The sequence below is a fragment of the Trichoderma reesei genome (assembly GCF_000167675.1).
Source record: "Trichoderma reesei QM6a unplaced genomic scaffold TRIREscaffold_21, whole genome shotgun sequence".
NCBI classification, from domain to species: domain Eukaryota; kingdom Fungi; phylum Ascomycota; class Sordariomycetes; order Hypocreales; family Hypocreaceae; genus Trichoderma; species Trichoderma reesei.
Window position 1 is genome coordinate 469,769 of NW_006711168.1, and position 24,710 is coordinate 494,478.

At 53.7% G+C, this 24,710-nt stretch overlaps 8 protein-coding genes across 8 annotated transcripts; 6 read left to right on the top strand and 2 right to left on the bottom strand.

The window, feature by feature from the left end:
* Window positions 1–655: 655 nt before the first annotated feature.
* Window positions 656–1,565, top strand: TRIREDRAFT_110660 (uncharacterized protein; the record flags this gene model as incomplete). The annotated part of the gene is made up of 2 exons (XM_006968117.1): window positions 656–887; window positions 997–1,565. 2 exons carry the CDS (start codon window positions 656–658, stop codon window positions 1,563–1,565), a joined length of 801 nt encoding a protein of 266 aa, XP_006968179.1.
* Window positions 1,566–2,606: 1,041 nt separating this feature from the next.
* TRIREDRAFT_67290 (uncharacterized protein) lies at window positions 2,607–3,911 on the bottom strand (the record flags this gene model as incomplete). The annotated part of the gene is made up of 1 exon (XM_006968185.1): window positions 2,607–3,911. The coding sequence occupies one exon, from the start codon at window positions 3,909–3,911 to the stop codon at window positions 2,607–2,609; it is 1,305 nt and encodes a 434-aa protein (XP_006968247.1).
* A 2,114-nt stretch (window positions 3,912–6,025) lies between these two features.
* TRIREDRAFT_123431 (uncharacterized protein) lies at window positions 6,026–7,307 on the bottom strand (the record flags this gene model as incomplete). Its single annotated transcript, XM_006968186.1, has 2 exons — window positions 6,558–7,307; window positions 6,026–6,387 (listed from the first exon to the last, which is right to left on the bottom strand). The coding sequence occupies exons 1-2, from the start codon at window positions 7,270–7,272 to the stop codon at window positions 6,026–6,028; spliced, it is 1,077 nt and encodes a 358-aa protein (XP_006968248.1). The 5' UTR covers window positions 7,273–7,307.
* A 1,464-nt stretch (window positions 7,308–8,771) lies between these two features.
* TRIREDRAFT_110663 (uncharacterized protein) lies at window positions 8,772–10,544 on the top strand (the record flags this gene model as incomplete). The annotated part of the gene is made up of 2 exons (XM_006968118.1): window positions 8,772–9,011; window positions 9,105–10,544. 2 exons carry the CDS (start codon window positions 8,772–8,774, stop codon window positions 10,542–10,544), a joined length of 1,680 nt encoding a protein of 559 aa, XP_006968180.1.
* An 812-nt stretch (window positions 10,545–11,356) lies between these two features.
* On the top strand, window positions 11,357–12,470 carry TRIREDRAFT_80980 (porphyromonas-type peptidyl-arginine deiminase; the record flags this gene model as incomplete). The annotated part of the gene is made up of 1 exon (XM_006968119.1): window positions 11,357–12,470. Exon 1 carries the CDS (start codon window positions 11,400–11,402, stop codon window positions 12,468–12,470), a length of 1,071 nt encoding a protein of 356 aa, XP_006968181.1. The 5' UTR covers window positions 11,357–11,399.
* Window positions 12,471–14,189: 1,719 nt separating this feature from the next.
* TRIREDRAFT_110665 (uncharacterized protein) lies at window positions 14,190–14,822 on the top strand (the record flags this gene model as incomplete). Its single annotated transcript, XM_006968120.1, has 2 exons — window positions 14,190–14,591; window positions 14,781–14,822. The coding sequence occupies 2 exons, from the start codon at window positions 14,190–14,192 to the stop codon at window positions 14,820–14,822; spliced, it is 444 nt and encodes a 147-aa protein (XP_006968182.1).
* A 5,323-nt stretch (window positions 14,823–20,145) lies between these two features.
* Window positions 20,146–22,126, top strand: TRIREDRAFT_110666 (uncharacterized protein; the record flags this gene model as incomplete). The annotated part of the gene is made up of 4 exons (XM_006968121.1): window positions 20,146–20,327; window positions 20,447–20,608; window positions 20,688–21,565; window positions 21,624–22,126. The coding sequence occupies 4 exons, from the start codon at window positions 20,146–20,148 to the stop codon at window positions 22,124–22,126; spliced, it is 1,725 nt and encodes a 574-aa protein (XP_006968183.1).
* Window positions 22,127–23,502: 1,376 nt separating this feature from the next.
* On the top strand, window positions 23,503–24,696 carry TRIREDRAFT_67494 (uncharacterized protein; the record flags this gene model as incomplete). Its single annotated transcript, XM_006968122.1, has 2 exons — window positions 23,503–23,749; window positions 23,840–24,696. 2 exons carry the CDS (start codon window positions 23,503–23,505, stop codon window positions 24,694–24,696), a joined length of 1,104 nt encoding a protein of 367 aa, XP_006968184.1.
* Between the last annotated feature and the right edge of the window lie 14 nt (window positions 24,697–24,710).

A 24,710-nucleotide genomic window follows, 5' to 3' on the forward strand; every position in this document is an offset into this window, starting at 1 on the left:
TTATTGTGTGACCCCCCTCAGGAACCTGTATACCAGGTGCCTGGTTATGGTTGCCCCGAAGCGATGCCAGCCCGGCGTATGCGATTAGGCATGTACACTGCTACTTACTTACATACATACATACATGTGCTATGAAATCGCAGTCAAATAGATAGGGTCTTGGATCGGACCCATGTCGGATTAGCCGCTGCTGCAGGCCCCGAGATGCAGCTTACGCCGCCTATGCGTGAGTGTGTGTGTGAGTGTGTGTGCTGGACCCCTGGCTCTAGCAATCTAGGTTCTGCATCAACTAGTATCTCACATTCTTGGGGAGTTTTGGAAGGTCTGGCTTGGACAGGCATGTGGCTTTTGGTCTGAGATCTGGTAAGACGTTTGGATCCTTCTTGCTTGGGGCTTGGGGATGCGCGATTGGGGCGGGATGGGTGGTTGAGCTTATGGGACTTGTTGGTGGTGGTGGTGGTGATGATGATAAAGGGACGATGCTCGTCCAGCTGCTTATAAGTGCTCATCACCACGCCTCATAAGAAGAGCCAAAGAGCAGCAGCTGCCACAAACCACGAAAAGAATCAATCAACAGCAGTAACCATTCTTCTTCTTCTTCTTTTTCTCCTTTACACTTCTCTTTAACCTCCGAGACTTTTACAGAAAAGAAAACATGGCTTCAGCTGCCACTGCCAGTCGCCCTGTGGCCGTCACCGGCTCCGTGCCCCTCCCCTCCTTTTCGGGCACTGAGGGCGCCTACATGCTGCCTCACCACCAGCAGGAAATCGACCGCCTGACGCGCCAGCACCGCTTCATGAACTCGACGACGGGCGGGCAGCTGCTCATCACGCCCAACATCAAGGAGAAGAAGGAGCTGCGCGTCCTGGACTGCGGTGCTGCAGATGGTAAGGCTCTGAAGCCCCCTCCCTTCTCGATTTAGAAAAGAAAAAACCAAACGAGAGTAGAAGACGAAGCAAAATGCAGCAGATTGCTAACATAAGGACACATCATTAGGCACCTGGCTGCGTGACCTGCCTCGCCAGCTCCCAGACCACAAGCTGGAGCTCCACGGCGTCGACATCGGCTCAACCCTCTTCCCGCCTCCGTCTGCCGACGTCGATCTCCGCGAGCACGACATTCGCAGGCCCTTCCCCGCGTCCTGGGGCTGGCAGTCGTCCTTCGACGTCATCCACCAGCGGCTGCTCATCTGGGGCATCAAGTCGGTCGAGTGGCCCGTCGTGATCAAGAACCTGGTCGAGGGCCTCAAGCCCGGCGGCTACATCCAGCTCGTCGAGGCCGAGTGGATCAGCCACGACAAGCCGGCGGACCCGGCGACGCGGCCGCAGCTGCACAAGCAGGCCCTCATGCAGGAGTGGTCGACGGCCGGCTTCGGCATGGACATTCACATTGCGTACAAGCTCGAGGGCCTGCTCAAGGACGCCGGCCTCGAGGACGTGACGACGGTGCAGTTTGACCATGGGTACGGCGCGCTGGCCAAGGCCGAGGACCAGAAGAATGCGTCGGCCGAGCTGTGGGTTGAGTGCTTCCGGACTCTGGACGAGAAGATTCCTGGTACGTTTTGATTCCCCCCCTCTCCCTTTTTATACCCCTAGATGATACTCGTTTGCTTGAGCCTGATGCTAATATTGAACTGATGCAGCGACTGGAATTCCTGGAGTTGCGGCTAATGCCAAGGAGTTCCACGAGTTTCTGGATGCCCTGGAGATTGAGATTAAGACGTATGGCTACCAGCCCAAGCTGAACTTTGTCTACGGCAGGAAGCCACTGTCGGCATAAGCATCAGGAGTTTTGATTGTGACTGGAATCAAGGGGAGCAAACTTTAAGCTTCCTCGGTAACAAATGTGATTATGTACATAGATTGTTTTGGAACGCCTCACAAATACGAAGAATTTCCGGAATCTCACCTTTCATGTTCCCGAGTGTTTGGTGCAGTGAAGAGCAAACATCATTGGTGGAAATCTCATTATCAAACGGCCCCAACTTTGGGCCCTCAAATCACCCTCGATGCAACCATGTGTTGGTAGAGTAGAGTACATGTATGAAGATCTCATCACGATACATAGATTGCTGCTATCCAACGTTACCAAAATAGATAAGGTAGGCAGATCACCGTGTGTCAGATGCATAAGACCGCCAAGTCCATCCCCCCCCTCGAGCCCACACAATGTAACGCAGGGCCGTCATTCCAGAAGCATGCAAGTCTCATGCACGGCGACGGTTGCCACGTGGGAGCCATACACACGGTGGACAGGGGGAGTGGACACTGGAGGAGGATCTGGTGAGATGGGCGTAACGATGAAGGTTCTCACGCACCACCATCACCATCAATGATCAGCAGCAATTGCCACCAACACAAACCAACAAACACAAACACGTGGGCTGAAGATTCTGCATCTCACCAATCTCAAGTGGAAAAGAAAGTAAATGAGACTAATCGAGATTTTCAATAGAGAATAGGAAACTAGATACAAACATGACCCAATCTGCGTTTGTCCTTCCTTGGTCGATTTCTTTACCCTGAGCCCGTATAACTTGCCATGTACAAAAACCCAAATACAACAACAACATCATCATTTGCGCAGAACTACCAGCGATCTCGGCTTCACGCTTCGTGCTGGTAGTTCTTGACAAACTCCCCGAACTGCTTCACCAGCCACAGCGCCTGCTCCCTGGACAACCGCGGATCGCAGAGCGACTGGTAGCACTGGCCCAGGTCCTCCTCGCAGGTGGTCCTCTCGCCGTCCATGCACTCAGTGACGTCCTCGCCCGTCTGCTCGAGGTGAATACCACCCAGACGGCTTCCCAAGCTGCGGTGGGCAATGTACGTCTCCTTGAGTTCCTGCAGGAGGTCCTCGGCGCGGCGCGTCTTGACGCCGGTGGACGTGGCAAAGGTGTTGCCGTGGCACGGGTCGCACATCCAGATGGGCACGTGGCCGCTGAGCTGGACGGCGCGGATGATGGGCGGCAGGACGGAGCGGACGCGGCCGCAGCCCATGCGGGTGATGAGGGTAACCTTGCCGCACTGCGAGCGGTCGGGGCTCAGGGCGTTGAGGATGGCGACGACCTCGTCCGCCGTGGCCGTGGGGCCGACCTTGACGCCGATGGGGTTGCGCAGGCCGCGGGCGTACTCGACGTGCGCGCCGTCGAGCTGCCGCGTGCGCTCGCCCAGCCAGATGGTGGTGGCCGACAGGTTGTAGTGGTCGCGCGTCAGGGCCGACTCGTACGGGAGGTGCAGGGCCTCGTGCGACGTGTAGAGGAACGACTTGCCGGGCGTCTTGCCGGCGGACGGCGCGCTGTGCGTCGACACGTGCCGGATCGTGTTCTGCGAGGCCGCCGCGTAGAAGTAGCCCAGCAGCAGCCGGTTGGGGTCCGGCTGGCGGCGGTTGGGGTCCTCCGAGTTGACGTTGTGGCCCCTGAAGGCGTGGATCTTCTCGCCGGACGGCAGCGTCTCAAAGGGGTTGGACCGGGGCTTCGCGTACTGGCCGGCGATGCGGCCCAGGGGGATGACGGTCATGCCGAGGGCCTCCTCGAGCACCTCGCTCTGCTGGCGGAGCAGCTCGACCTTCTTCTTGATGATGTCGTACTTGATGTCGTGGAAGCTCTCGGCGCAGTCGCCGCCCTGGATCACAAAGGCCCGGCCCAGGGCAACGTGGTACAGCTGCGCGCGGGCTTGCTCAATCTCGGACGGGTTCACCAGGGGGGGCAGCTGGCGCAGGTAGGCGCACGTCTCCTCCAGAGCGTCCTTGTCGGCGTACTCGACGGCTTGCGCTGCGCGCTTGCTTCGCCACGAGTCTGGAGACCATGTGTCGATGTGGTCTGTCGGTGTGATTGTAATCTCCCGGATGGTCTCTGTGACTGCGGGCTTGACCTTGGTAAAGGTCGTGGGCAGGAGTCCCAGCTCGGGCATCTGGTGGCTTCATTGTTAGAGCTGCACTACTTGATAAACTAAAAGAAAGGGGGCAGAAACTAGGGGAAAAGGGGGGGGGGGATGAGGCTTTCACTCACCTGGATCTGAGTTTGGACCATGTTGATCTAGTTTGATTTTCTTTTGTTTTGCTTTCGAGTGTTCTCAGAAAGCTATGTTGAATATTCCCGTCTGGGCAGTTGGGAAGGAAGCTCCAAGGAAGAACGTGTTGAATTGTTCGTGTCTTGTCTTTGTGTCACGGCAGAAGGGGGAGGCTCAATGGCAAAGGCAATCACTGAAATATAAGAAGATTTGAGATGACAATCTTCTCTCCTGGTATTGCGTCCTGTCTCACACACACACTCTCTCTCTTGCCACGTGCGGCCTATCACATTTCCCGAGATATCAAAGATCCTGCACGACGACCAGCCTTCCATGTTTGGCAACTCCCGTCCTGTCTGGCGTCTCACAATCTATGCCATGACGCCTCCGTGAGACCGGGATAGGAATCCCAGCTCCCGAGGGGAGGAGGAGGGGGGGGGGGGGGGGGGACACAGCCTCGATAGCCACATATGCATCATCCAAAGTCACATCGAAGTCATGGTTCTGCCCTGTTTCTTACCCGAGTCGGTATCCGCGGTCCTTGCCATTCTAGAGACTTCGTATCTCTTCGCTTCGCTTCGGTGTGCAAGGCAAATCACTTCCCGCTGGCGTTATCGGGATGTCATCGAGAGGCGGGAGTCGACAAGGGGTTAGTGATGGTGGTGGTGGTGGTGTGTGTGTGAGAGAGTGTGTGAGTGTGAGTGAGTGAGTGTGTGTGTGTGTGTGTGTCCTTTCCTGCTTTCGGGGCCCTTGAGCCCTTGGCTTCAGAATTAAAGAACTCAGGTCAGATTTTAGGGCGCCAATATGCGCGGAACTGGGGCCTAATAGTTGGTTAAGTATGGCCGATGCCAAGGGTCTTGTCGGAGAAAAAGATCCTTCGACGATTGTAGGAAGGAAATCCTTGAACGCGCGGATGCAAGGGAGGGCCGCATGCCCTTGATATGAGTTATAATTGGGAGGACGTTCCCGGCTCCGGGCCAGGCAAAGTCCGATCCTCCCAAGGCCCGAGCGGGAGTCCCGAAAACTGGTTTGCAATCTCAAGAGAAGTCGGAGCTCGATGGCGTCGGAGATTTCTGGCTCTTCGATACCGGGCTTTCGGCATTTGTGGCTCGTCTGCCGTCGCTTTGCCAATCTCGTCTGGACTCGGGGATTGACAACTTTTTTGCAACGGAATTTAAGAATGAGTCTTCCGGTTCTCTTGTTGATAAGACTATCAGACTGGGCTCGGTTTCATGCTTGAGTCGCCGGTCTCTCACAATCTCTCAGACTTTATTGTGTGGGGGAATGTCGGCGACTTTTCTCGTAGAGTCATTGGCAACTATGCCTAAGTATACAAAATTTAGACATGTCTTTCGTACAACTACATCCCAGATTATGCGTGATCTGTACATCTGCAACTCTAGTGTTTAGCTATAGCAGTTATAAACCAAGATTATTCACTTGTCGTCTGGTGTCTAGCATCTCGGTCAGCCATGCTCGGCATCGAAAGCCATGATTCTTGCCGGTGGTGGTTGGCCTAACCCATGCAGGATTACTCTATAGACTGGGTCCTACAGTCCTGAACTAATAGTAGCCCGTACCTTGGGTCTTACAGGGGTCGACGTGCAAGGGTGGCCGTTTCGGGCCGGCAGGGTAGCATCCTCGTATAGTATCTCTCCAGAGCTAAACTCGTGTCATCTACAGCTGCCAGGGCTGACCCAGGTCCACATGCTGTTTCGGGTAAGAAGATGAAGATATCGGGGTTCTGCTCCAAGATGTCTGACGAAACTCCACAAAGCCTGGAAACTAGTTGAACACGCGAGTCTCGATCTCCATGTTGTCATTTTCCACACCACTACTGCTACTACGTACACACTGTATGTACTTGTAACTATCCAGGGACGCGGATTTGCCACCCCCAAGGGGAGGGGAGCAAACTCTTCTTCACCCTCCTCCACTCAGCCTTATACGCCTCTCGTCTCTAAAAACCATCACCAGAAAGAACCCACGCAGACCTCCCCACCCCCAAACTTTTTTCATGAGCTAGCCACAGCAATAGTAGGAGTTGCAGCCGCTGTGGACTGGTTCTTGTCACGTTGCATCTCATCCGACCATTCCGTGGTGTTCTGGCCCTTCTTGTGCAGATAAGCCAGCCGCTCAACCACGTGCTGGCCGGCATAGACCGGGGCGTACTTCTTGGGGTTCTCGGGCGTGCAGCAGGCGTCAATCGGGTCCACCAGGGCATCCCGGTTGGGGTGGCCGAACCAGGCAATGGCGTAGCGAGCGGGAACAATGTCCGGGATGTTGCCGTTGGCGTCCGGCTTGGGCTCTGGCTCGACGACGCGATGTTCCGTGGAGATGAGCTTGTCGTTGAACCAGCGCGCAAGAAGATCGCCCACTGCATGAAACAAGAGAACAAGGATGTTAGCAAGATTACTTGGCAAGATTACCGGAGCGGCGTGGCTACAAGGGGGAGAGGGCACATAAGGGTCTATGGTGCGTGTGTGTGTGTGTGGTATACAGGGGGGGTGTAAGCCTGTAAAATCTTGGGAAAAAGGCAACACTTACCGTTGATGATGGCACAACCCGGAATCGGGGGCGCGTCAATGTAGGTGCCGTCCGACTTGCGGACCTGCAGGCCGCCGCTGTTGTCGTTGAAGAGCAGCGTCAGGGTGCCGTAGTCTGTATGTGCCGAGGCGCGCAGCCGGTCCTTGAAGGCGGCCCTGCTCGTCTCGGGATAGTAGATGACGCGGAAGAAGTGGTCGCGCGCAGCAACGTGCGGGTCGAAGAAGTGCTCGTCGATGCCGACCTGCTGCGCCAGGGCCTGCAGCAGCACCAGGTGGACCTCGTGGCACTTCTCGAAGAAGAAGTTCATGTCGTCGCGGAACTCGGGCCAGTCCGCCGGCCACTGGTTGGGCCTCGTGGGGTCGTCGTCCTTGCCCACGTCAAAGGCCTCCTTGAGGTCCGCGTGCCGCTTGTCGCCCGACGTGCGCGTGGGCGAGAACCAGCCGTGGAAGGCCTTGGACTCGCCCGTCTCGACCTTGGCCTTTTCCGACTCGGGCAGCGCGAAGAACTTCTTTGCGTGCGCGAAGAGGTTGTCCCGCGCAAAGTCGGGGATGGAGTGGTTGGCCAGGTACACGAAGCCCACGTTGACAAAGGCGTCAAACAGCTTCTTCTTCTCCTTCTCGCTCTCCTCAATCACCTCGGGGGAGTGCGAGATGGAAGGGCCAACGATTTTGGCAAAGTCGATGATGGGCAGGCTGGTCGTGTCGTTGGCAGCCATGGTTGATCAATTACGTATCTATGGGGCAAATAGAAAGAGACAAAAAGACGTTGATTAGAGGTGATTGATAGTGATGATTGTTGTTGATGTTGTTGTTGTTGTTGTCCTTGGGATAAGAGTAGTCAAGTGCAGTTAGGGGTAATACAGGAACTGGGTCAGGATTTTATAACCGCAATGGGGTGTATGCCTCTACAGCTCTTGTCTCGACTCTATGGTACGAACCTCGAACTGTATGGTCTGATCCCAAGTCGGAGATATGCACCTGGTTGCATAAACTACTGATCAGTCATTGGCCCTCCAACTGGAAGCCATGAGAATCGGATAAGATGGAACAACTTGGACAACCAAGAGAATCCTTTGCGCTGGCCTGATTGTCGAATGCCATCGTCCGATCGTGCTCTTCGAGTATCGTCTATCCTGCCAAGTCTGCCATGCAATTCCTTCCCACAATCTTGGACAACTCGACCAGCGCAAGTCTCCCACCCCTCCCCCCCTGAACCCCTGTCGCCGCTTATGGTGTCATCATATTTTGCTGACGCGCCCTCCACTCACGCAGTGTGGGGGTGTGATCGGAGCTGACTGTCTGTCTGTCGCACATCATGGGGCAATCCAGATCCCATCTCTGTTCCGGTGTTACCGTAGCCTCTTCTAGTGTTCTTCCATCTTATCAGGGCCTGCGTCTCCATCATCCCACCCCCCAACCCAATTACCATCTCCGAAGCTTACATCCCCGTCGCAACCCGTCCCATCACATTCAAAGGACCCCCCTGGCTCCATTCTGTAACCGATGAGCAAAAGTGACGACGACCTCTCATGCAGCGGCCAGAATCCTTCAAGGCCAGCCGCATGCAGCCACATGCATGGGCTGATCCACCTCTGGCGTGGACGGGATACACCCTTGCCACGCATTACGACGGAAATCCACGGATATCGAGACATGCAAGTAAACGCATGAAGCAATCCTTCGGGGAACATGCTGGACCCGCAAGCTGCCCCAGGTGCCAGGGTTTGAGGAATCAAGGCCAGCGCGATCCTTTTGCAGCCATGGTTTGCGAGATGACACTAGCAGATTGCTTGTGACAAACTTTTCGGACATCTATGGAAAGCTTTGACGGGAAGTTTCTAGATACCCCTAGTCTGTTTGATAGTGCTCGTTGGCCTCGTCATTGGGAATCGCGAGATGCCTATTCCATTGTAGGCCTTTTTCCGATTCCGTGTCGGTTTGGATGAGGCGAAGTCATGACAGTGAGCGTGAGAGTAGGACGAGACCATCAAGGGGGCTCGAAGATGAGCATGCTAGCTCGTATTGAGGTAGCCCAAGTGAAAAGATAAAGAAGGCATCATGGCTATCAAGTATTTAATCGAACAGATTTGCCACAACCTCTCCTGTGAACCGGTGTGAATAGGCAAAGAACAGAGGACCATCAAGATTCAACTTCAACCATAGTTCATCAACTGAACCTTTGAAAGAAAAAAACTTACAACAAATTCTTTTCAAGATGGTCTTCGAATCCAAGTTCCCCAAGCCTGAGGTGCCGGTCGCCGATGTCTTCAACTTCATCTTCAACGCTGCTCGAGAAAAGTACTCTCGTGATAAGGTGTTGTACCGTGTCCATGAGACCGGTGAGACCTTGACTCTGGATGAGCTTGAGACACGCAGCCGGCGCTTGGCCTCGGTTCTCGTCAAGAAGTACGATATCAAGCCCCATGATGTTATTGCCTTCTTGGCGAACAACTCTGTAAGTACACCCTATCTCGTTCACAAATCAAACAGTTCAAGCGTACTTGAGGTGTTTTAGAACTGCTTGCTGACTAGTTGTATGAAATTGCAGATCCACTACCCCGTGGCTTTCTTCGGTGTCCTGGCCTCTGGAGCAACCATCTACCCCATCCCTATCCAACAGGGCCTTGATGTGATTGCAGTCATCTCCAGAGTCAAGCAGGCCGGCGCCAAGCTCATCATCACTGATGAGGAGTACGCCCTCATGTCAAGGAGCGCCGCGGACGCCTATCGTGACATCCCCCTTATCAGCCTCACGGGAACACCCCAGGGCATTGCCAACGTCCACGACCTGTTGGAGAACGAGACGGAGCTCTATGATGGCTTCCGTCTCACCACAGAGGAGGAGACAGACAAGAGCTATGCCTTCATCAACCGCACAACGGGATCCTCCGGCAACGTCAAGTCATATCTCATGACGCACCGCCACTGGTCAGCCAACCTGTTGACCACCCGGCTGACCGTCCCTGAAGACACAAACCCAGAGGAAGACGTCTGGATCGCCACCCTCCCCTTTGCCTACGGTATCACCGCCAAGCTGTACCTCGGCCTGAACATCCTGCTCGGCATCCCCGTCGTCATCCTGCTCAAGCCCTTCAACCAGGCGTCATTCCACCTCATCGACCAGTACAAGATCACCTTCTTGTTCGTCACACCACCCCTTGCGGCGGAAATCGCAAAGTCTGAAAAAAAGGACGGCGCCACGTACAAGAGCATCAAGTGGATGCTCTCCGCCGGCGCCCCGATCCACCCCAAGATGCGCGAGGCCGTCCAGGAGAAGTTCAACGGCGTGCGCCTCAGCCTGGAATATGGCACCACCGAGACGCTGCTCATCGCCCTGCAGGTCGACGACGCGTCCTCCGTGCGGGGATCCAGCGGCACCCTCGTCCACGGCATGCAGATCCGCGTGCTGGACACCGAGACGGGCGAGGATCTGGGCCACAACGAGCGGGGAGAGCTGCTTGTGCGCAGCTCGCTGGCGCGGTTCGCGGGCTACAAGGACAATGACGTTGCCAACAGGGAGTTTGACTCTGAAGGCTGGTTCCACACGGGAGACGTTGGATATGTTGATGAGAACTCAAACGTCTTCATCGTCGACCGCATCAAGGAGATGCTGCGTGTCGGAGACGGCTACGGCACACATGCCTCTGCCAGCGAGTTTGAGGCCATCCTGTTTGACCACCCTGCTGTGAACGCCGCCGTCGTTGTCGGTATCCGCGACGAAGAGGCCCAGCAGGAGCACCCTACTGCCTTTGTCGTCCTGCAGCCCGAGGTGCGCAAGGACCGCGAGTCGCTGGCGAAGCTCGCCAATGAGCTCGAGGCCTACGTCGAGAGCAAGCTGGGCAAGTTCACCCGGATCTCTGGCGGCGTGTACTTTGTGGAAAAGTATCCTCATGTTGGATTCAAGATTCACAAGAGGAAGTTGAAGGAGCTGGTCAACGTTGGAGCGTCGGTTGATCGCTCCAACCGCTGGGTGAATGTCGTTGGTTGATGGGTTTATCTTTAATGATTATGTATCTATGTTATTTCTTTAATCAATTATTTATGAAGCCAATGATATTTTCCTAAGCTGAAACCGTTTGAAACACGAAATCGCCCACGATACTCATTGCATTGGACAGTACTGTGAGTATAGACACAGGGCAAGTCAGGATATAGGTAGGCAACAATCGGTGAGTTGATCAGCTTCTTCTCTATCGGGAGCCTCCGTTGGATGTTGATTGAGGAGCAATAGCCACCAATCCGCGCCTGAGTGTTGCACTATCTGTCAAATCATGTAAAGAAAGCGTAGGTGTGCATCTGTGCATTTCCTGGGGGCGCTCCAGACAGCAGAGCTCTTCCCAATTGGCTTTCCATTCTCACCCTATCTCAGCTGAAACCGGGGTTTTGCATCATTGTCTCACCTTTATCAGCTGAATAGTTGCGGCATTGATGCAGCATGACATAATCCTTCAAGACCAAATAGACTTTATACAGGCAGACGCAGACGTAAGACGAGACATGTTGGCTTGAGACTATACAAGACATACAGCTGCACGTCCCGCAGACTATCTCTCCCTGCATTGCTCATCCGCCAGCTCGACGAACGAAATCATCCAGACAAGCCTGATACCCTGGTCTATGATCAAGGCCGACGTCCATTGAGCCACCACATACGTAATACCTGAAAGCAAGGAAAAGAGAATTCGCACCGGAGATGGATATAAAAAGCTTGCACTGGTCGCGACAATGAAGGGTCAATCTCAGAGCTCATCAGATCACCACCTCGACAACCCTCTCAACATTTTGCCTAGTTGCTTATTCCTAGGCGTACCTTCTCCAATCAATATCAACATCATCTTCAGCCATGTCTGACGTTACTTTTCAGCGCCAAGCAGAATGGGCTCCTCAGAAAGAAATCCTCATGGCTTGGCCGGGCCTAGAGGGAATTCTGCAGGACTATCCAGAGAGACTGGCTAAGGCAACCCAAGAGGTTTCCAACCTCGCCGCCGCTATCGCCAACTTCGAGCCCGTTACAGTGGTCGTGGGCACTGAGCGAATCGAAGAAGCCGAAGCACACTTTGCCGAGGTTGAAGCCCCCTTTCCGATAACTGCGCACCGCATTGAAGGGGATAGCATGGACGTCTGGATGAGAGACATTGCTCCCGTCTTTGTTGTCAAGAACGGCCCCGGCAATGACCGCAGCCTCGTCGGCCTCGACTACAACTTCAATGGCTGGGGCGGCAGATACCCCACGCCTACTACCATTCACGCCGCCAAAATGATTCTGAAAGACCTCAAGATTGAGCGTATCGAAACCTCCATCGTAACTGAGGGCGGCGCCCTCGAAGCCGACGGCGACGGGACTCTCCTGGTAACCGAGAGCTCCATCGTCAACGAGAACCGCAACCCGGGCAAGTCTCGCCAGGAGATTGAAGATGAGCTCGTCCGCACGCTCGGCATCAAGAAGGTCATCTGGATTCCGGGCAGACCCGGCCTGGACTCGACCGACTGCCACATTGACGCCCTCGCGCGCTTTGTCCGGCCCGGCGTCATCGCCCTCAGCAAGGCCAACGAGAAGGAGCCCACAGATTGGACAGTCGTCTACGAGGAGGCCTTGGAGATACTCAGCTCGGCGACCGACGCAAAGGGCCGTCCGTTTGAGATCGTCGAGATCGAGGAGCCTGACGAGGAACTTTTCGAGGGCGGAGGCTTCGGCGATGATCGCGCTGTGCGAAGCTATGTCAACTATCTGCTGGTCAACGGAGGCATCATCTTGCCCCGGTTTGGTGACCCAGCTCACGATGCTGCAGCCATCAGAGCTACCCAATTGCTTTTTGGGGATGAGCGAAGGATCTTCCCCGTTCTCGTTGACGAGCTGCCTAGATTGGGCGGTGGGATTCACTGCTCGACGCAGGAAGTTCCGTTGTTTCCCTGAAGGATTCATTGCTTGAGCTGGTTATGCTGTTGCTACTTGACATGTCATGCTGCTTGTCCAGCCTTTCGCTCTGATCGAGATATGTAGTTGCTTCATGGCTCGTATGTTGCTCTTAAAGCTTCTTGAATCGAATTCTTTTGCTTCCCCGGTAACAGATTGTCATCCAAAGAGGTGGCTTCTTAAACTAGACAGGCTTCTCACGATGTGTTTCCTGTTACTCTAGGTGCTTGAAGAAGCAGTAATGTCCGCCATCTACTCTATTAGGGCACATGAAGAGTAGAAGCATCCAAGTAGAGTAAACATGCACTCATCTTCCACTAGAGCATGAGGGCTCCCGGCCTGGACCAACCAAGCTGTACTTAGCCTTGAAAGCCTCGCTATGCCATCTGTTCAGCCAAGGCTTCTTTTGTCCGCCCTACACTTGCCCCCCAAACAATTCACTGAACAAGTTGGAGAAGGGAAGAGAGCAGAGTTCAACAGACTCTGTGGACATTGTTCAATGCTGCATAAATGCAAATAGTTCGCGCTCAATCAACAATCGGGAGCGTGGAATCAAATCCGCCAACTTCCGGATTCGTATGCGCTTCCGTAGCTCAGTTGGTTAGAGCTTCGTACTAATACTCCGGCTTCAAGCCAAGTGTTGGTAATGCGAAGGTCGCAGGTTCAAGCCCTGCCGGGAGCAAAGCTCTAGTGCGCAATCGAATCTTTTTTTGCTTCTTTTTTGTCCAAATCTCTTTTCTCCTGTATCCCTTCAAACATGTGCAAAGGCTGACTTCCCCCTCCTCTTTGAATTGCTTCTCCATTTTTTGACATGCTTTTGTTCGTATAAACGAAGCCTGTTCGGTAATTAAACAGTTGAGCTGCCTCTTTCCTTGCGTTTGACTGGTGCAATGACATTCGCTTCCGTGTAAGCGACATCGACCTCTGTTTTTAGGTGATCATGGAACAACGGATACCTCTTACTTATCGCCTGTCTATCATGCCGTGGACGTAACTTGTAGATAATGTGAATGCCCGATTTCTTTCCCCTGGACTACTTTCACGGGAAGCCCTTCTAGCTGCAAGCCGCCTGACGTAAAGCATGAAGACCTAGTATACATCAAAGTTTGCATATTGATGACTCTGTTGTTCTCAATGCTTGTTCCGACATTCACAATCTTGCTTTCTCTTGATGGATTCTCAGGCACAGCAAGCAAGCTGTATCACACACATCTCACGCACAGTCATGGTGCCTCTGCTCGTTGAACAGCAATATGACCCGAAGCGGACAGCGTCAGCGCTGCCGTGGTCGTACAATCACGACTGATTGTTGCTCGCTGCCTCCTGCCCACGATTTCATCTCGGCCCATGCCAAGGTGATTCAATGACGATGTGCTGAGGCTGTTCTTCCTCAATATTTCTTTGTTCTACCCTTGGCCTCTATGAGAAGCCCCCCAGCCGCATGTTGTGTTACTCGACCACCCCAGCATTTTTAACAACTGAACAGCTGCCACTGAGGAACACGAGAATGTTCCCTGGCGGTGAATCTACATCATGTTTAGGTCCTTGTGAACAGCAACGAGCGCCATGAGCTTATAAGACTTGCGAGAGATCCGCGGTCTAGGATCCTCAAAGACCATTCATGGGAAGCTGAAGAGACCTTCGGCAGCTTGCATTTGAAGAAGAAAGGGAAGACAAAGACAAAAAAACAAACAGAATCAAGCAATTTCACAAATCAACATGGCCAGCGGATCAAGTTCCATCAGCACAGAAAAAGAAGCGGAAATGTTCGACCGCCTGTTCGAGCTCGACGGCGAAGACATCAGCTGGGTCAAGAAGCGCATCTTTGACCGCCTCGCCACCTGCAAAGCGTATCTGGGCGAGCGACCCCCTCAATTCCGAAAGGCCCTGCGCGAGGCGGAAGAGGCCTCCGTCATCGCGTTCGCCGAGGGCATGACCGACATCGAGTCCAAGATCAACTTCTACATGGCCCACTGCTACCGGGGCCTGGGCAAGTGGGAGGAGGCTTACAAGTTCTACATGGCCAGCACCGTCGACTCGCAGGACATTTACTGGCTGCAGGGCTTGCAGAGCTTCAGCAGGCAGAAGATGGAGGGCGAGAGGAATCCGGAGCTCAGGCGGGTAAGAGGCTCTGGCGACCTGCGCATGTGTTATAGCGAGAAGAAGAAGCTAAGGTAGCCAAGGACGCGGTTTCTCCGTGAGCTTTTGGGGGGTACACATGATCAATCTGTGAGTGAGGACGAGATGTTTCCCATATGGGGCTGTTTTGCATTCTCCGGTTGGAACAGCTCAGCTTACTTGGCATCATAGATTGCATCGTCGGAGCCAAAGTGGAAGGTCTACGAAGTTTGATGGATGAAGCGCTGGTCGCAGAACGTGTCAAGGCTATTGAGCAGGATAGTATAGACCCTCTTCGCAATGCAAGGTTTATGAGACATATCACCTTGGTGAGATGAAGTATTCAGTTTGCTGTTAACTTTTTGCTGGGTTGCAGAGTAAATAAATGGCCTTTTATTGTTATTTCAGGCCTCATAATCGTAGATGATTGGTCAAGACGCCCAAGATGCACATTTACAACGCCAGTTACCCTCATGATAGTTGAAGTGAAGAGCATGTGTAACCCTAACCCTCCGGGCGATGAGACACGGCTCATGGCGTTTCCGGGTAATTGGGCAACCTAGAGCTTTGTCAACAACCGCCATCTGCAACATCGTAATACCCTGTGATACAGACTATCGTATTATAGGTGCTAACAAGGACAAATTGTAGGCTGGGAGCGGTGGTGTGTAATCGACACTTGGCACTCTCTTCCGAAACTCTTCGCGTATAAGAAGACCTTGATCAAGTGAGCAGAATACAGCCTGATTTAGGTGATAGACAGGGTGCCTGTAAATGAACCGAAACAAGGTGGCAAGAAAAAAACAACAAAAATTGTTTCCTTTGATACGAGGGCAAAAAAAATTGGATCGCGTGAGCCAAGATTTGTATCTAAATTGACCAAGCCCCCTGCCAGACTCGAACTGGCAATCTCAAGATACGCTCTATGAGACGCTGGGTATTCTAGTTCCCAGCACTAATAGAAGTCTTGCGCCTTAACCATTAGGCCAAGGGGGCTCTCCAATGGCCGCTCGTCTAACAAAACTTGTCTTATACGCACAACCAGCTCTAACGAACTCGTCGATATTGTAGCTGATTCCTCTGCTTCTACTGCTGATACTCGTCGACTGACGCCTGCGATCTCGGGCTGCTATAAGACATCATGAGTACATGGCAGAACGACCAAGCAAGAAGAGTTGACACATCACCATCTCCATAGCCGATTGACCTACAGGTTGACACAAACCGGCTCTATCCAAGCATCGTTTTAATACCTTGGTGGTCTGATTGTTCTGCATGTCGCCGTAGCGGCATCCATCTCGTTCCCCATACCCCGCAAGATGGCAAAAAAATTGAAGCCTTCAACAAACATCAACAACAACAAGGTCTGGATGAAGCTGAATCCTTCTGTCCTGCAACCTCTGATCTCGATAGCGGGGAAACTGGCCTCGTAAAACTCCGCATAATAACTCCGGGGTGCGGACAGAGTAATGCCGACAGACAACTGGCCACGATCCAAAGTCAAATCAACTCGCACTTCCGCACACCACCTGCTTCCCGCAACCATTGCAGCCCTGTTTGTCTGCCTCCAACTGTCAACTCTTCCACCCACCCGATCACTTTTCCTTCTTCTTCCACAGGGCCGAGCTCCCATGTAACCCGCAGGCTGTGGGCGAGCACCTGATTGGCGAGCCACGCCTGTCAAATCGCTCGTCATGCCTTTCATTCCTGCAGTTGATCCAGGTCCTGGGCTTGGGCATTTGTTGATCCAAGGCCTCACTTACATACTCACCCCGTCTCGCGAGCTGAATGGCCGTCATGTGGCTTGGCGACACGACATCATCGAGCATTGCGCTTCCTCTGCGCTGTAACCCCCCTCGCCATGCTGCAAACTCCTCAGAAGGGCTGCGGAGTTTTGGGGGTGGGTTGCTTGGCTTCGCGGCACCTCGCTCAGTCGAGGTCACTGCTCCGGGAGGACATGCGAGTCCTGGCATAGGCAGCGGCTCTCTGATAAAACTTGCTCAACAAACCGCGTCCTGTCCAGGCAACGCATGGTGTGGGAGAAAAAAAAAAGTCCGCGGATCCTGGGGCACTGCATCGTGCCAGCGCCCAAGATGATTGCGTGCTAATAATTATAAGCCAGCCCTGCCTTGCCTGCTTCTCGATGCGGCAATCATCTGCCGTGAGCCACATGCTCATGCTGTGCTGCGTGAACAAAGCAGGCATGTCGTGTCCTCCTCCCACGCTTCGACTGCCCTGCCTGTATCGCGAGAAGAAACGAGAAAGGGTAGGGTTACGGACGAATCATCCCGACTCGACGCTGGTGAGACGCAATCTCGATTCCGCACTGCCCGGTGCCGACATCTATATATGGCTATACTTGACGACCAGCTAGCCCTGTTCCTGTCAGATCTGCATCGCGTGCCGACGGGCCACTCTGCTTTTGACGCCTCCGAATCATAGCAGCAGCTACTGGGTAAGAAGCAAGCCGGCTTGGCCCCCCCCTGTACATCATGGCCCTTTCTGGGTCCCACACGGTCAGCAGTGAGCGGCGACGACGAGTTTCAGTTCCTCCGACGAATGATCACGCATCCTGGCTCGACTATCGTGGGCCGAGGTATCTATGTATTACTCGTAGTATTTGGAATCGCACCGCAGACTTTCTCCTCGGTTGAGTCATATGAGAATGCTGAGCCAGGCACAACCTCAGCCTTGGAACATGAAAGAACATGGACAGACACGCACACACACACCCTTCCAAGGTTTGGAGAGGCCATTATCGGCGCCTTGACGTCTCTTACAGCCCACACACACCCCAGAATGCTAAAGCCGATAAGGACTGACGGCCGCAAACTCCTTCCGTAGGCTAAAATCGCTGCCAGCACACGGTAGTTCGCGTGCAGATTTCCCGGCAGAGTCGAGATGACGGCGCCGCTAATAAAGGTTGGCCTTGACAAGCCAGCCACCCACTCACTCTCACTTACTACCTCAGTACCAAGAGTAACTTAGGTTACTCACTCACTCATTTCCTGGACTCACTTTGCCGGCCCCGAGGCTAAATTCACGTCGACGTCTTGCCGGTATATTCTGCCTGGCTGAATCGGGGCTGCTCAGCCCAGAGACGAACTACGCTTGAACGTCCGTCTCGAGACATTTGTGTAAATGGGTCGCTGTAAATCTGCTATGCGGAAAGCGGCATACATACTATCCAGAGCTTGAGGGAACATTTTGTCCCCCATAATAATAAGCAACGCGGCCTAACATAGTACGAGAGACTATTTGCCTGCCTCTTTGGGATAGAGTCACGGCCTAACTCCAATGCGACGTCGAAAAAAGAAAAGAAAAAAAGAAATAAGAAAAAACCTTCTTCTCTGTGTTTATCTCAAGGCCACAACCTTGTCATCATCCTCGTTAGAGGGAGGAGGGAAGAAACGCCCAGTTAGCCTTACTGCATGGGGGAGGGAATATCCAGGGTTGCCCGTGTCAGTTGTCTCAACATGCTGCCCATTACCACGTCTAGATGTATCCTAGTGCATATGTACATACTCTGCTCATCAACGGGCCTATTCTGAGCCATCGTGTAGTCGGCCCGTCCCCGGAGGCTCAACCAAAGTACATACGAGGTGCTCAACAGATTATCAGGGCAGAAGATGGGTTAGTAGCTGGGACGCATTCTCCCCCCGCATTCTTTCCCTCGTGGGAGGATCAAAGTTGCATGCATGGCTATTAACTCTGTCGGCTTGTCTCTGTTGACGATGCGCACTACAGGCCCAGGGACGAGAAGCAACAAGTAGTACCACCGAAGCAGCAACGGAAGGTGTAAGCAAAGGGGAGGGGGGGCCTTTGGAGCGTAGCATGCCGACTCGCAGGCTGCCGTCTTACAAGTCGTGTCATGGGTGATACGCCGTATCACGGGTGCGGCCTCCTACCCGTTCCAGCAATGGTGACATTTATGCCGCCGAATTCTAAATTCTTCAATGTGAGAAAGCATACAACCAGAGACCATCCCTGTGACTTCATAGGGCATGATGAGAGGAAAGGGAGGGGGAAAGAAAGAAGGAATTAAACTCTGCAGTCAGAGCTGGGCCAACACTTGCATCGTGGATGCCGGGCCAAGAAAGGGACTAACGACAGAAGGGGGGGATGGAGGGATTTTCTTCATATCGACATTATCATGGCATCATGGTCCTTCCGGGGTGGATGGGGAGGAACTAGAAGGGCTGCAGTATCAAGCTTTGCTCGAGTCTACTGCGAAGCATCAAATGCTATGCAGATAGGCTGGATGGGTTGCTTTCTTCGGAGTGTCTGCCCACCCCCCCAAGAGGAGCCAAAAGAGATCAGCGTGCTGCACCCCTGCCCTCTCTTGGTGTTGTGGGCTCTTGTTATCGACTTACATGGATTGGGCCAGGCCTTTGGCTCATGTATGTTTGTGTCAAGGGCCGAATCTGCCATCGAAAGCCTGGAATGGGTGGTTGCAGAGAAGGGGGAGGCAATGTTAAAGAAACGAGGTGCTGGGTGAACAAACATAAAGGCAGACGTCCTGGATGTCATGGGTAGTCTCTCGACGCTTGGCCCAAGCAGCTGTGCTTTCCACTCGTTTTGTTCTTGTGAGGGCTTTTTCCTCGCATCAAACCCTATAGAAAGCAAAAATACTCCGGTGGAGTTCGGCATCTGGGAATCTAGAAAGCCTGGGATCAAAACCCCAGTGGCCTTCTCTCCTCGTCCGAGGCATCCCTCACGTCGGAGGCTTATCATCTCCTGCCAGAAGCAATCAGACATCGAGATAGTCTTCCTAGTCTAACAGCAGAGTTCCTTGAGAGAGCAAAGTAAGCATCATTCTCAAACAGAAAAGCTTTCACTCACAGCTGGCCTATTTGCCCGTGCCGTCGGGGCCGGGGTAACACATGTCTGACAGGCATCATCAAGCAGGAACCACCGTGAACAGACCATCAAGTCGGCATTCACCTTCCCTAATCTGAAGCCAAGTCAGATAACGATAAGTCGAGTCCCAGAGATTCGCAATCTTTGCCCGGCATTGCCTGAGCCCGTGGTCAACCTTTCCCCCTTGTCGTCACAAGGGCAACACCTTGATATCAGGCCAAAGAGCGGGACTACGCTGCCGCACGGGTCAAGCCGAAGATAATCTCAGCATCCACCCGGGAGGTAAATATAGAACCTTGGAAACTTTCGAAAGACGACGCTGAATGTAGTCAGCATGGGCAGCGTTGCGCGGTTGCCAGGGCTGGCGGAGTTTGGTCATTGACTGATCGCTGACGGATAGATAGATAATCGCCGTCGAAGGGCATATACAAACCCCCTTTGGTGCTCGGTGGAAGTTGTCACACTCACCTGCTGTCTGCCCTCTTTCACAGCAAGCCTCAGCCTCGGGCTTGTCACGATTCACGACTTCCTCTCTTATTTCTTTCGTTCTTATCTTTCTCATTGTGTCGGCATTCTCAATCACTGCTCGCGCTGGTGGTTAAAGAACCAAGCTTCGACCCTCCTCGGGCAACAGGCGTCTGCTTTGACCGAAATCTTTCTCCTTATACGGAACCGCTCTTCGTCAAGGTTGCCCAGCATGACTGCCAGCAGCAGCGCATTCGCGCATCGTGAGGCGCTCAACCACAGGCAGATGTACGCATTCATCGGATCAATGGTTGGGCTCGCGGCGATCTTCATCTGCTTCCATTGGGGACGACGCCTTGCACAAAAGTCGAGCGTGGGAAAGAAGGGGGTTTCGACCGTGGCCGCTCTGTCTCGGTAAGCACTGTCACCACCCACCGTGCAACGAAGTCTACTGGCGATGAGAGAAGACGGTTAGCAGGGGCTTGGTGAAGAAGAAGGAGGAGAAAAAGAAGAAGCTAAGATGGGGGATACAGGAAGCCGCGAAATGTTCTTCTCCGCACAGCGCCAGGTCTGCCTTCTCGGGCACATGCCATCCTCGTCTTCTTGTACCTGGCCGTCAACATCATCATCACCTTTACCGACATTGACAACTCTGTCATGAAGATGAACTCCAACTTGGCCTCACGGGCAGCATGGTAGGCACCCGCGATGAATTTCGTGAAAGGAGGCACCAAGTCGCGCCTCTGTAATCTCAGAAAGCTGACGGCGTGATAGGATGGCCATTGCGAATCTTGTCGTTGTCATTTTCCTCGCTCTGAAGAACACCCCACTGGCGTTCCTCACGGCGTGGTCGTACGAGCGCCTCAACATCCTGCATCAAATCGCCGGCTCCATGTGCATCATCTTCGTCATCATCCACGCCTCGTGCTACTCATCCTACTTTGGCCTTGCCGGTCGAATCGCGATACTCCGGGAAGAGAGCGTGATCTATGGCGAGATTGCCGGCGTGTCCTTCTTCATCGTCGGGTTTGCGGGAGCGGTGATCCGCCGGTGGTGGTACGAGCTCTTCTACTACGTCCACATCAGCTTCTGGATCCTCGCCATCGTCATGGTCGGCCTCCACCAACCCAACTTTGGCGAGAAGATTGTCTACGTGGTGATTGTGACGGCCGGCATCTGGGTGCTCGATCGCCTGATCCGCATGGCCCGCCTGCTGGTATACAGCACCAACAACTCCGCCGTTCTCACCCCTCTGCCTCACGGCGGCACTCGCGTGACCCTTAAGAAGGCTCCCCTGGGTGCCGTGTCCGGACAGCACTGCTTCTTGTGGATCCCTTCAATTCGAACGTGCGAGACGCACCCCTTTACCATTGCGTCCATGGACCCCCTGGAGTTTGTCGTCAACTCCTACGATGGCTTCACGCGGGACCTGCACCGATATGCTGTGAAACACCCCGGGGCGACGGTCAAAGCCTCTGTCGAGGGCGCCTATGGTACCCTGCCCGATGCTTCCGAGTATGAACGAGTCGTCCTGGTTGCGGGCGGAAGCGGTTCGACATTCACCTTTGGCATGGCGCTCAACATGCTCAAGGAGAAGACTGCCGCGCATCTGAACAAGAAGATTACCTTTATCTGGGTGGTCAAGTCCGAGAGTAAGTGTGACGGAATCTCGTGAGGGCCCTGTGCCATAGGCTGACTTGGATGCAATAGGCCATCTCAACTGGTTCGCCTCGCATCTCGACACTCTTGCAAAGGACGAGCGTGTAGAGCTCCAGCTCTACGTTACCCGGCCTTTGGAGAAGAACGCGGACGACGGGCTAGGCCTCGGTTCGGCTTCCGCCACCTCGCCGCCCGAAACCGACGTCGAGAAGGCCGTTGCGGCTGTTACGGCCGAGCCACTTGTATCCTCTTCTTCCTCTGCCTCCTCCTCCTCTTCATCCTCCAAATCCATCGCAGACGAAACCGATTCGACGCAAAACACCGCCGCCGCAGAGACGCAGCCGCATGCCTACAGCAGCTTCATCAGACGCGGCAAGCCAGAAGTGTCTTCCCTGATTCGCACCTCGATCGAGGAGACGCCTGCGGGGGAGCGCGTGCTGGTGCTGGGCTGCGGACCGGACGGCCTGATGGCACAGGTTCGCAACACGACGGCGGCGTGCATCCGGTCCGACGGGCCGGGCGTCGAGCTGCACTGCGAGCAGTTTGGCTGGTGATGCCGGGATATGGCCTTGTGCTTCTGCATCATTTCCCTTTCGTCTATCTGTCTGTTCAATAACGTCGTTCTGTGCCTCTAGAAAAGTGTTTTTTTTTTCTTTGTCTCGTCACATTTGCAGCATCTGTCGTCATGTCCGTCAAGGCTTTCTGGAGTTTGGGTCATTTCTTTGCATCTCCGGTGAGATGGTATACCATGTCTTTTCCTGTTCCCTCTTTCTGTTGTCGTTTCGGAGGAAATGAGCCATTCCTTGATATATGGCTCTTGTATATATATCGGTTCTCCTGATTTCGCTTGGCGAAACATGTACATATGATGATATAAAGTGCGCCATATTATGTTCATATGTTAATATAACACAAAGCATGCAAGTTGTTTCTCGTCCAAGAGTGAAGTGAAGACTGGAAAGCAGTTGGGAAGCAAAGACAAAGAGACAGATACAACACGATGAGCAAACAGTGAGCCACAACCCGGGAATAAGTATGCATATATGGCTTCAACTCCTGCGCAGGCCAAACCAAAGACCAATGGCCTACATCCCCGGATTTCTGTCCGGCCAGAGCATGGACAAAAGCTGAAGAAGGTAATTGTCAAGCGGAGCCAGTCACACAGCCGCGTTGCCTCTAATGGTACCATCTCCCCAAGGTCGGTATGGAGATTATAAATGCTTACGAAGTCTGAAGCGCCTTGGTTAAATGGCTCCCCTCCCTCCCTCCCTCCCTCCCTCCGCTCCTCAGTTGCCTCATTTCGCAGGACTATCGGATCCATTGGTGGGCATGCCATGAGGATACATGTGAAATCGTTGGCAAATAGGTGGCAATGAGATCCAAGTAGGAAGGTGATTGCGAAATGTCTCGCATGACCCAGATCGATGTGCTTCCAGAAAGAGTTTGTTTGTGTGTGTGTGATGCGGACTACATGTAGGTAGGCGAAACTGCGGGGTGCAGCTGATGGAGCGATTTATTTTGTCTCTCATTCGCGGGTTGTCATTATCTCATAGAAACGTACCCATCTACAGTCTTTCGTTTCTTCCGCTTACTTACCTGACCTGATATCTAGAAACACCAACAACTCGAAGGTAATACTGGATAATACATACGTGGATTGGTACCCAAATACTTTTTTTTCGCTTCCCGTTTCTCTCCATTTCGCTTACGCGGGCCGGACCGCGCCAGATGTGGGGATAATCTCATTCCTCTCTTATCATTTCCCCACGTTTGAAGTTTCCCGCTTATCAGCTCAGCACCATCACAACTCACCTCTTTCTCCAACCTCGACTCTCTCAAACTCCCTCTTTCCCTCATATTCCCTTCCAAACAAACAGCAACATAAGATAAACCGCCCAAAAAAAGAAGATAAAAAGAAAGAGAAGAAAAAATGCCACCCAAGTTACACATCCACCCACCCCTCCTCAACACCGCCTCCCCCTGGTCAACTTCCCGCGCCCACCTCGCCGCCCTCCTCCGCTGCCCCTCCCTCGGCGCGGTAACCACCCGGACGAGCCTCCTCAGCGGCTTCCCTCACGATCCCTCACGCCACCGATACGCATTCTTTGATCCCGCGGCCGGAGCTCCCCTCTCGGTCCCCGGTAACAACAACAACAACAACAACACCAGCAGCAGCAGTACTACTGTTACAACAACATCAAGCCCAAGTACTACTACCTTTTCCGGACCGCCAGAAGACTCCCTCGTCAACGACATCTTCCGCACAGACATTCCCACCGACAAACTGCCCCTCGCATCCCTCAACACGCTGGGCTACAGCCCCCTCCCCTTGTCAGAATACCTCTCCATCATATCCTCCTTCACTCACTCCCCGCCATCAAGCCCCAAAACAATCATAATCAGCATAACCGGCTCCCCAAGCCAAATATCCTCCTCATACGCACTCATCTCCTCATTCTCTCACTCACCCCAATCCCCATCCCCTTTTCCCCTGGCCATCGAAATCAACCTCTCCTGCCCCAACATCCCCGACCTGCCCCCACCAGCATACTCACCCGCCTCGCTGGCGACATACCTCGCCGCTCTGCCCACCGACTCGGATATCCCCATTGGCATCAAGATCCCACCATATACCCACGCCGGCCAATTTGACGACTTCGTATCCGCCCTCCTCGGCTCTCACTCCCCTTCTTCACCACCACCATCATCATCATCATCACCACCACCATCGACTTCAACTTCATCCTCAATCCCAGTCCCAGCATCGAAACTGAGCTTCATAACAGCAACAAACACCCTCGGCTCATCCCTCCTCATTGATACAGCCTCCTCCTCCTCCACTTCCCCTGGACCTCTTCTCCCAGACGCTGGCATCGGTGGGATGGCTGGCCCGCCTCTCCACCCCCTCGCGTTGGGCAACGTCTCCATTTTGCGCCGCAGGTTTGATGCTGACCCGCGACTGGCGCACCTCGACATCATCGGCGTCGGAGGCGTTTACGACGGCCAGGGGTATAAGCGAATGCGCAGCGTGGGAGCCATGGCCGTGGGCATCGCGACGGCGCTGGGCAGACAGGGCGTGGACGTCTTTACTTCCATCGAAAAGGACATCAACTCTGCTTGGTAGATGTCACCACCTGA